The 10,795-nt window shown below is 34.7% G+C and overlaps 2 protein-coding genes across 2 annotated transcripts; one reads left to right on the top strand and one right to left on the bottom strand.

The window, feature by feature from the left end:
- Positions 1-86: 86 nt before the first annotated feature.
- Positions 87-1,809, bottom strand: LOC102579206 (uncharacterized). The gene is made up of 2 exons (XM_006347586.2): positions 1,094-1,809; positions 87-353 (listed from the first exon to the last, which is right to left on the bottom strand). Exons 1-2 carry the CDS (start codon positions 1,535-1,537, stop codon positions 87-89), a joined length of 711 nt encoding a protein of 236 aa, XP_006347648.1. The 5' UTR covers positions 1,538-1,809.
- Positions 1,810-4,540: 2,731 nt separating this feature from the next.
- LOC102587701 (uncharacterized) lies at positions 4,541-9,397 on the top strand. Its single transcript, XM_006347532.2, has 2 exons — positions 4,541-4,769; positions 9,134-9,397. Exons 1-2 carry the CDS (start codon positions 4,600-4,602, stop codon positions 9,255-9,257), a joined length of 294 nt encoding a protein of 97 aa, XP_006347594.1. The 5' UTR covers positions 4,541-4,599; the 3' UTR covers positions 9,258-9,397.
- Positions 9,398-10,795: the final 1,398 nt, after the last annotated feature.

Below are 10,795 nucleotides of genomic sequence, written 5' to 3'. Positions count from 1 at the left end.
AAGTTCGAGGGGAAGACTTCACAATATCAATCCCCCCTACCCACCCCCAAAAACAAAGAATGGAATAAGACTAAAAGAGTTGAACTTTACCTGTAAAATCCACCCAACGGATCACTTCCAATACTACCAGCCAAAGCTACATTCAGAGCAGGACCAGCTATTGACTGACCACCAAGCCTGGCCAAGGCAACCAGACTATTAGAAAGTGATCCACCCGCAGCGGCCTTGTAACTGCATCCGTCCATTGCACTCAGAACTTTACCCCTTTCCTCATGATTGACGACCTTTCTAGTACCCTTCTCTAATCCAAGCCTTTCCAGAAACTCATTGTCAACCATTCCAGAAAAATCAACCTGCATAATCACCAAAGAACATCACCACATGAAAGAAGCTAGTACTATAACAAAGAAATATCTGTCTATTGTCTAAACAATGTGAAACTTCGGTGGGAGTGATGACAAACCAAATAAAGCAAAACAGGAAAGTTAATGCCAGATAGGGCAGTGTGATGCATCCTTCCATAATGTAATTCATGAAAGAGAAGATTTGGAAAAACATAAGATAAGAAGACAAAAGGATTATACATAAATCTCACTTATTCTGTATTAGAAATACATCTAAATATAGCTTTAAGGTATTTCAACAACTAAGTGAAAGCAAAACACTATCTATAAGGGAGTAAAAAGCACAGCAATCCTTCAACGTCCTAAAAAGACCCATATGAACTTATATACAAACTTGTTTTCCGGATTCTCCCCTACAATGTAAGAACACCTTAGTATGGGATTAATTAATATCCCCATCATTCACTGTTTGTCATAAAGGGATTACAGAACTGCTCCATTTCATGTATAAGTATAAAACAACACATTCCCTCCGTTATTCGTCTTACTTTGCTTTTCAGTCCATTTAAAAAAGAATGGTTCTTTACTCTCTTTTTTTGGCAATTCTGGTACATTCCACAAGATGTGCTAACTCAAAACTAGACAATCAAATTAAAAACGGAGGGAGTGCATTCTAACAGTTGAGCATCCTCTAAAACATTCCTACTAACAATAAGTACAAAATGAAAAGGGGGTGCAAGGGAATTTACCATAGCTTGGCCAAGACCCAAAACATCCCATCTTTGAGGAAGATCAGAATTCGAATAACCCACATCTTCCTCATCAACAATCAACACTTGGTCTTCATCGTCAGTCTCAGCCCCTTGTTCATCATTTTCACCTGACCCAACCTCCGAGCTTTCCCCATCAGAATTTCTACCAGAAGCGGAAAATTCAGATTCAAAGGAAGACGAAAAAGCCCTCGGAACCACATAATCGGCAACCGACATAGAACAACCCGAAGAAACGAAAGAACACGAACTGGAACCGAAATTTCTATAGATTGACGCAACATGACTAAAATTAGACTGATTCCTCAAAAGGGTTAGTAGAGAAGACGGCGGAGATGAAGTTTCGGAAGAGAAAAAGGAAGGAAAAGTTCTGGAAACTATAGAAGATGAAGAAGAAGATAAGGAGATGAGAGAAAAAGACATGTTTTTTTTGTTCAAGAAGGAGTACTATTTAGGGATGAAATCAATAATAGAAAAAACGGTATTTATGGGTTTTTAATGTGCTGATTACAATGAAAAACGAAGCTCCGTTCGAATCTGGTGTCCGCCGTCTTCTTCGCAGGGAGTAGAGAGCTTACTTTGCCTGCGTGCTGAGGGCCTCAGGCTCCGGTCACCGTGAACGTGGGACGAAGTGTATCGCTACTTTATCATCAACTACCTAGACGACGATATTATATTAGTATTTGTTTTGGATAAAGTTTTTATTACTATTTACTATTATTATTATAGCCTACGTTATTTCTTTCCTTTCACCTTTTTTCTTCTATTTTTGAAATTCTTCTCTAATTTTATTTGTCCAATTTTATTATATCAAGAATATAAGAAAAAATGAGGAAGAAAACCGCACAAAATCAATAAATAAAACACTACTTTTAAAAAAATTACACAATCATGCATTATTTCTTGATTTTCTTAGCAGATCGCATAATCTTTTTTCGTTCTCATTCTCACTCTCACTCTTTCATCTCTCTCAAATTTCCCTTTTTCTTAGTCGCCTTTCTCTTCACATCTTCTTGTCCTTCTTCAATGATAGTTACGTTGATCGATTAAGATTGATCGTATTACCAATCAATTGCAAGTCAAAATTTGAAGGATAAAGTTGAAAATCATATTCGAATACTTGATGTTGTAAGTCAAAAAGGATGATATTGTTATTCCATTTTATGTAACGAATATAATCGATATTATTGTAGTGAATCTTGGTGGTTTCTAGTATATCTTCTTCTTCTTTAAAATATATATTTACATAAAAATACACTTGATACATTAGTGTACATTTATGAACGTATCCGTGCATATTTGTTATCATATGCATGTTTTATGCATTTGGTTCATCAAATCGATATTAGATACACTAAATGAAATAAACATTGGTTACAACTACGTTGGTAATTGTGAGACTGATATGGGATGCACAGTTACATTTGTAGAAATTGATACAAGCTTATGCATATATGTCAAAGACATATTTTCAAAACTGATATTGGATAGACATGCACACTTGTAGAAATTGATACAAACTTTTGCATATATAGCCAAGGCAAAAGGGACAAATATACCCCCGAACTATCGTAAATGGTATGCAAATACCCTCCGTCATATTTTTGGGACATTGGTGCCCTTGCCGTCCAAAAACTAAAGCATATATGCCCTTCACTCTAATGGAAGACTAAATAGGGACACGTGGCGCAATCTTATCCGCCGATAAATGTCGGATCGGTGGATAAGATTATGACACGTGTATGTCTATTAGTATAAAGGGTATATATGCTCTAGTTTTTGGACTGCAGGGTCACCAATGTCCCAAAAGTATGAAGAAGGGTATTTGCATACCATTTACGATAGTTCGGGGGTATATTTGTCCTTTTTCCCTATAGCCAAATATATGCTTTAACATTCTTTTGAATACACTTGTATACATTGATATTGGATACACAAATACATGATATTGTATAACACAAATACATGATATTGTATAACACAAATGCTTTAAAATAAAATACATCGAAGGAGGGGAACAAGAGAGAGGGGCAAGCAAGACATGCAAATGCATCCATGGTGCATGTGAATCACGCTTCAGTTTTTGAAATTATCGTTTCGCTGATTATTTAACATATATACTAGAATATTTTATAAAAGGAAAAATTATGCGAAATGACAAACATCTAGAGTATATTATATAATATAACTATAGTTTCGATTATTTTTAATCCATGGCTATAGTTTCACAAAATTTTGCTATTCGGTTTTTTAATTGTATAAATCCATAATTTGTATAATTTGATCCCTGATTGTATAAATATGAAATTTGTATATGCTAACCCTAGGTATTTGTATACAATTTATGAAAAATTCATAATATATTACCTTGTTTGTATATTGGCAAGCGAAATATACAACGGTGTTCTAAAAAATTCCTAAATGTATAAATACATAATTTGTATATGCTTACCCTATTTATATATTCACAAGCGAAATATACAAACGAACAAGCAGAATATACAAATTGTAGCCTCCATTTGTATATACTTACCCTGCTTGTATATTTGCAAACGAAATTTACAAACGATCAAGAGAAATATACAAACCGCAGCTTCCATAGCAAACAAAACTATAACTATGGAACACAATTATTGAATCTATAGCTATAAATCCTTATTATATCTATTATGTTTGTTATTTCTGAATATTTTTGTTTATAAAATTTGTTCAAATACAATTGGATAGACCTTCTAGCAGGCCCATAGAAATCCATGTGTATTTTGATTTCTGAACTTTGTTTTGTTTGAACTGCAACACAAATGTTTTTAAACTTTTTTATATTTAATTAAATTATTTTTTTCTTATAATTAACAACTTAATATTTAATCAAATAAAGAGTCCAAGAGTTGCGTATCGGTCGGTTCGATTCGGTTTTGAAGTATATCGGTTTGACTTATTGGTTATCGGTTTCTAGAAATGCAAAACCGTTATAGAAAACATTAAGATATTGGCTTATCGGGTAGTGGTTTATCAGTTATTGATAGTTATCGATTTAATCGTTAAGATTTGACACAAAAACAAATTAATAAAAAATCACTTAGAAACAAGGTGACAAATTGAATGAATCATGTACATGAATTCACAAGTTGCATCTTGTTCAAAAGCAAACATTTTTACATTGTAGAATAACCAAGATTATGACATAGCCAGAAATAAAAGTAGGAAACTAAATTTTAAGTTAAGGACTTTTATATACAAAATGGTATAAATATAATTATTTAATTTACTAATCGGTTTACCGATTAAGAAAACCTCAAACCATTAAGAATCATAACCCGATAACAAAAAAGATCAAAACCGTTATCTAAACCGCTAAAATCAATAACCCATTATTGATAGACCAATAACTTTTTTTGGTTCGGATTATGAATTTCGATTCGTTTTTGAACCGGCATAAATTGGGTTAGATCAGAATTGTGCGCGATAAATGGTGAAGTTGGGACATGGCGGAAAAAGCAGGAAAAACAGCGGGAGTGGAAGCAGAAGGGAATCGGAGCAGAGAGAAAGTATGCAAGAGATGCAAACAGATATATGATTCAGCTTCTAACAACTCTAATTCATGTCGATTTCATCCTTCTTTCTTTGTGTGTCGCCGTCACGACGATCAGAAAAGGTATCACTTGTCTGTTTTAGCTCTCTATTTTTTGTTTTTCTGCCTAATCGTTTCTTTCACGGATCAAAATCTTATCAGTTTCATATATTAGTTGAGTGCTGTTTATTAGGACAGTCGGCAGATATATCAAATTGATTAATTTAGTTGGGGTCTGGTGAATTGTTTTGATATATTCAGATCCATTTCGTTCAAATGAGGAATAATTTGTCTTCTTAACGAAAATTAGGGGTGTCAACGGGCTATTACTGCAACTGCTTGTGTGCTTTGTGATTTCACAATTGTATCACAAAGGCATGGGGTTATTTATGAGGGTGAAGTGCTAATTGGACATGCCTTTAGTTGGACTATGCCAGTAATTTTTGTTTGTATTATTTTTAAGAATATTAGCAATTAGGGATATGCTTAGCTTGTTTAAATTGTTTTAGATATGATAGGTGTAATTTATGCTTGTTTTTTGGCTATGTTGCTTGGATTCTTCAAAAGTAGTGCATTTTGGAGAATCAGACACGGCCGCAGCAACAATTTTGGAGAGTCCAGCAACATGGGTATTAGAGATCCAGAGAGAACTCTAGCATTGTCCGGCTACTCTTTGATAGGAACACAAAAATAATGCAGTCTCTAGTGCACCCAACAGAAAGAAAAACATGTTTTTCCCCATTTTCATTGACTCCCATCTTGAAAAGATATTACTGTCGTAGGTTCGTTTGTAGTGCCCCTTTATTATATGCTGAGATACTAGAGTAGAGATTTTGTATGAGCTAACTTTTGTGCCAAATAACATTAGCCAGGTAAATTTACCTCCTTAGTTAGGTTGCTCTAGGATTTATTGCCAAAGACATTGAATCTTGATGCTGCCAATACGTAGCATGGAACGTTTTAAATTTTAATAGAAGAAGTGAAGATCTCTTAGGGGGTGTGGAAAAATAGTAATTATTGATTATAGATGATTAGATTTTTTCATATACTTTGTGTTTTGCAATGTCAAATGAATTAAGAGTCGATATCAAGTGATGCACGGATGTAGCTTGTGTAAATCTGATTGTGATACATACCAAACATCTGCTATCCAATGACCTTACCTTTAATATTTCTTAGACTTCACCGTGTCATATAAAGATCAACAACAACGACATACCCAGTGTAATCATATAAAGATCATTGCACTAATATACTTGAATTCAATTGATGCCCCTCCCAATATTGCGGGAGTCCTGCCAGAAAATCTTTGTTAGAACTTAAAAGAGATGATCAATACCAATCTTTACGTACTTAAGTTTTATCTACCTGCTCTCAATGAATAGGAATGAATTTCACTCAGAACTTCCCAAAAGAATACTTTAAGTTACATCAAGTACAACTATTCCTTTTAACTGGAAGTTCATGTTGCCTGCCACCTGGTACCACTATCGGCCATCTAGATCAAGAAGTTCTTTTTTCCCTCTTCTGGAAGGAGTCAGAACATCTACTTATCTAATCTCATTTATGATAATCATGGTATATATATCTATCATGTGACAACCATAACTTTTTCTGCACATCGTACATAGTATACAGAAACAAGGTTTTCAATTATATTGAGTGAAAGAACGAAGGAGAAGTGATGTGAAATAGTAAGTGCAATGAGATTCAGTGAGTTTTTTCGTTAAGAGTCTGCTACTTAAGTGGAGAAGGATAGAGGGCGCCAGGCAGTCCCATTTTCCACTGAGTTCCTAACCATGCGTCCTCAAGGATTTCTCGGTATAAAAGAAGTTCCATTATGAAACAGTAATTTTGTGGCCAAAGAGTAATGATATCTTCAGGATGAGGAGGCCTGACATTTCCATCTTCCAAGGGGCTGCTATCCTTTACCAATCAACTCATCCTAATTCCTAGGTGCCCTGTTTTAATATTCTTAGTGGCTTCTATCCCCCCTGTTTTATCTTCTTAGTGGTTGCTAACCCCTACCAATCAACTCATGTTAAATCAATCTCTTCATCTCATTAAGTATTGACTACGGCAAAGTTCCCTGCAAACACTCATATACATTGCTAGGGAAGGACTCATCTGGACACTATAGGATGGCAGTTTCATACTAGTTTACCGCTTCTCATAGATCCACTGGTTTATATGTTTGCAGTTTACAAAGTCTAAAACAAGAGTCTGTCAAGGGGCTGCTATCCTTTACCAATCAACTCATCCTAATTCCTAGGTGCCCTGTTTTAATATTCTTAGTGGCTTCTATCCCCCCTGTTTTATCTTCTTAGTGGTTGCTAACCCCTACCAATCAACTCATGTTAAATCAATCTCTTCATCTCATTAAGTATTGACTACGGCAAAGTTCCCTGCAAACACTCATATACATTGCTAGGGAAGGACTCATCTGGACACTATAGGATGGCAGTTTCATACTAGTTTACCGCTTCTCATAGATCCACTGGTTTATATGTTTGCAGTTTACAAAGTCTAAAACAAGAGTCTGTGTTTTAAAATTAACCTGGGAAGGTTATTGCAACATAGATTTCAAGATGATCACGTTTATAGAGCCGAGGAAGTAGGGACGACTCTAATAACCTAAATATTTGATTTGTGTGCTCAGTTTTTAAATGAAATTGTATACAGTTTATTTCCAAAATATGCTGGGTTAATGGTTCCCCGTTGATGTGCATAAGACTTGTAACTATTGTCAGCAAGTTGGGTTGAGCACAATAGTTTACTTGTGAATGCTTCAATGAAGGTGCTGCAGATTTTCCTTTTATGTTCAGGGGGTAAGATCCTTTTGTTTGTTTTAGAAACTTGAGCACCCATAATGATTTCACTTGTAGAATTGGAAACTGCTGAAGTCCATAGACACAACTCTTGTGACATGAGTTTCCGTGCTAACTACTTGACACTGCATCCCGCTAGATACAAGAAGAACAAGCCACACAGCAACTTATCTTAATCCCACATAGATTCACTCTGTATCATAATTAGTCTGGGTGTTACATCAGTGAATAACAAAGACAAAAGAAAAATGCTAGTCTGATATTTTTGAATTTAATTCCTTTTCACATCCTTGCTTTTTAATCTTTTGGCACTTTGCACCTTACTTCTTACTCCCTTTTGAGAAATTCCACCCGACTGACAAGAAAAAATAAATGTGCATACATGATTTTGTGTGTGAAAAGGTGTGTTTCTTCTAGAGGTGCAGCTCTAAGTTGTTATTCTCTTTCAGCAGTGAACTTAGACCAGTTTCAGTGAAACTGAGACAGCCTACTGTTATTTTCCTCTTATAAGAAATGAGAACATCTGTAAACCTTTGGATCTACTGGATTGATGCACCGTTATATAACTTGATAGAGGCTTATAGGCTCGCCATTACTCATTCAGTGTCAACACTGCTCATATGAATTTATGTAGCCCGTCCAACCCTCAAAACTTTGGCAGGTGGAATTAGAAATATTTATTGGGCCAATTTAGAGAAAACTCAAATTAACTCATTTAAAAGTTTGGTAGTTCAAAATGACCCTCCGGAGACTTCGTCAAACAATAGAAAAAGGTTTCTCCAATCTCATCCACTTTTTCTCTCTATATATAATTAACAAAAAAGTTGTTTTAGTTTGTGGTAATTAAACTAATTATAAACCAAAACAGAGGTCAAACAAATGACAAAATGGTTTAAGTTGGGTGTGATGGTTATGAGTTATGACCCATTATTTAGCCCAAAACTGACCCCAATCATCTTCACCCGACAACCTAATTTAACTGGTTTTACTTGATAAGGTGGCATTCCTTTGTCTAAGGAGGCTCAAAAGGAAATCTTGGCTGGGTCTGGCTTAAAACAGTAAGGGAATTACGGGCAAATCCTAGACCCCTTTTAATTTGTTCAAAGCAAGGTCCACCATCCTGATCAATCAATCAACTACACTTCAATCCCAAACTAGTTCGGCATAGCTTCAAATGTTCAAATCTCATTAAAATTTTAAAATGGAAAAGAAGATGGGAAATGGGAAAAGGAAAAAAAACTGGTGCAGGAACGTATGCAGAATTGCAGTTGGCTTACTTGTTCTGTCTACTCTAGTGAGATTGATAATCTACCCCTGGGCTGCAGTATACTCTAGTAACAGTTTTACTTGGTTGTATTGATTGCAAAAATGACAAGAATCTCATAGTTTTGATGAAAACGAGAATATGAGGATGGCATTACTTTCATGCTAGAAAGATAACATTAACTATTAACCTGTAAATTCTACCACTTCACTTTCTTGTATTAGTATATCCATGGCTGATTTTCCTCCATATCTATTCACTATGTGGGAGTGGTATTTCTATATTTATATCATGCAAGATAGTTTCTCAAGGATGGTTGGCTAGTTGATAGTCTCTGCCTTCTTTTCTCTTTGTAGGTATTACGAACTAGGACCAGACGATCCTCCTTATGCTGCCAAGTTTTATGATTGCTGCGGAGCTGAAGATCCTCAAGCAAGTGGCTGTACCACCAATTTCCATGTTTCATATGATGATGAGTAGGAAGATTCTCATGGTTTGTTATGTAACCTTTCTGTAAATTAGAAACTGTCTGTACCTGAAAGAATTTTGCCCTTTGATCTGAAATGGACAGTCTCCACATGGTATATGTAATTATATACAGAAAAATAATGTTCGACGTTTCTGGGGATTAGGTATTGCTCAGCCTTACTGATAATCGAAAAGATATAGTAATAGTTCTAACATTAAACCACTAAATTACATATTGTTATCTTCTTGGCTTAACAAAGATGCCAAATGAAATCACCACTTGTGAGTTGTGATATGATAAAGTTGGTTTAAGACAAAAGAAATGTAATATAGTATGAGATAAAATGCAACCAGAATAGGTTGTTGACAACTATAATGAAGAAACATGAACTTGATAGATCTAGTTTTTTGCAACTTTTTTATATTGTTAACTGAATCTGATTTGAAAGCAGGTGCATAAGCCAGCTCATTTAGAGATTCTACTGAACAAAATAGTTATAGTAATAGCAACTACTACTTTATATTGCCCCAACTTGCTTAGCTGGATAAGCAAGAAACAACTAGTATCACACAACATTCGATACCCACATTGGAGTTTAGTCTAGACTAATCTGGATTCGCATCAGGTAGAGCTTTGTTCGGAGAGTAACGCTTCCTACCTAGGATTTTTTTAGGATTTGAATTCGAGACTTCTGATTAAGGGAGGAAGTCTCATTTACTGCACCACTTTCTTTGGTGGTAACATTCTTAGCTTTACTAGATAAGTCATGAATTTTGCTTCAAACTTTTAAAGTTAAAAAAGGACATTCATGTCTACTTATCATCTTCTTTCATTAAAAATTGAAGTTGACAATTCACTTGTAGCAACAAAAATAAAAATTGATCAAAATATTTATTTATAAAATAAAAGATTTTTAATGTTGACAGCAGAGATAACATGCATCCCACCAATTGAGAGAGAGAGAGAGTGAAAGGCTATTTGTGGCGTGGTACACCTTGTCTTTGTCTGTCCCCACGTTTTAGCTTTACTATTTTTTCTTCTATAGTTTTGTAATTTTATGGTCACTATACTCATTGTTGACTCTCTAATCTCTTTTTAAGATTTTTATATTTGACTATGGTATTGTCTCGATTAGCTCAACCACACTTTAACTATTTCTTTATGTATTATTGATATAGATATCAAGTAATTGTGTCCATCAAATATACGTGAATTAAGTTTTTGTAGAAAGATTTACCGTCGAAGATTAGGATTGATGGTTAGGTAATCTGACATTATTTGTTGTCTTTTTGGTATTGTTATTATTATTTTCTTAATATCTTATTTTTTGATTTTAGTGTTATATGTTGTTTCCTTTGTTTCAATTATCGTACTATTTGTTGTTGCTATTGTTCTCTTCTTCATTATTTTCAACATGATTTCTTCACTACTATATTTGTCTTACATACTTATTTTTTAAAATATGTCTTACTTGAGCCAATGGTTTATCGAAGAGAGTCTCTACCTTCCAAGGTAGGAATGAGATTGCGTGTGCACCTACATTACAAGA

This window comes from Solanum tuberosum, unplaced genomic scaffold (genome assembly GCF_000226075.1).
Source record: "Solanum tuberosum cultivar DM 1-3 516 R44 unplaced genomic scaffold, SolTub_3.0 scf00093, whole genome shotgun sequence".
Classification (NCBI taxonomy): Eukaryota; Viridiplantae; Streptophyta; class Magnoliopsida; order Solanales; family Solanaceae; genus Solanum; species Solanum tuberosum.
The sequence above is the reverse complement of the archived record's forward strand: the minus strand, read 5'-3'. Positions and strand labels throughout refer to the sequence as shown.

What these genes read in the sequence shown, in the direction of transcription:
- LOC102579206 (XM_006347586.2), bottom strand. Translation starts at nt 1,537, where the DNA reads ATGTCTTTTTCTCTCATCTCCTTATCTTCTTCTTCATCTTCTATAGTT. An exon ending in TGGGTCTTGGCCAAGCTATG is followed by an intron (nt 354 to 1,093) that starts GTAAATTCCCTT and finishes GTGATTATGCAG; the next exon opens with GTTGATTTTTCTGGAATGGT.
- LOC102587701 (XM_006347532.2), top strand. Translation starts at nt 4,600, where the DNA reads ATGGCGGAAAAAGCAGGAAAAACAGCGGGAGTGGAAGCAGAAGGGAAT. An exon ending in CGTCACGACGATCAGAAAAG is followed by an intron (nt 4,770 to 9,133) that starts GTATCACTTGTC and finishes TTCTCTTTGTAG; the next exon opens with GTATTACGAACTAGGACCAG.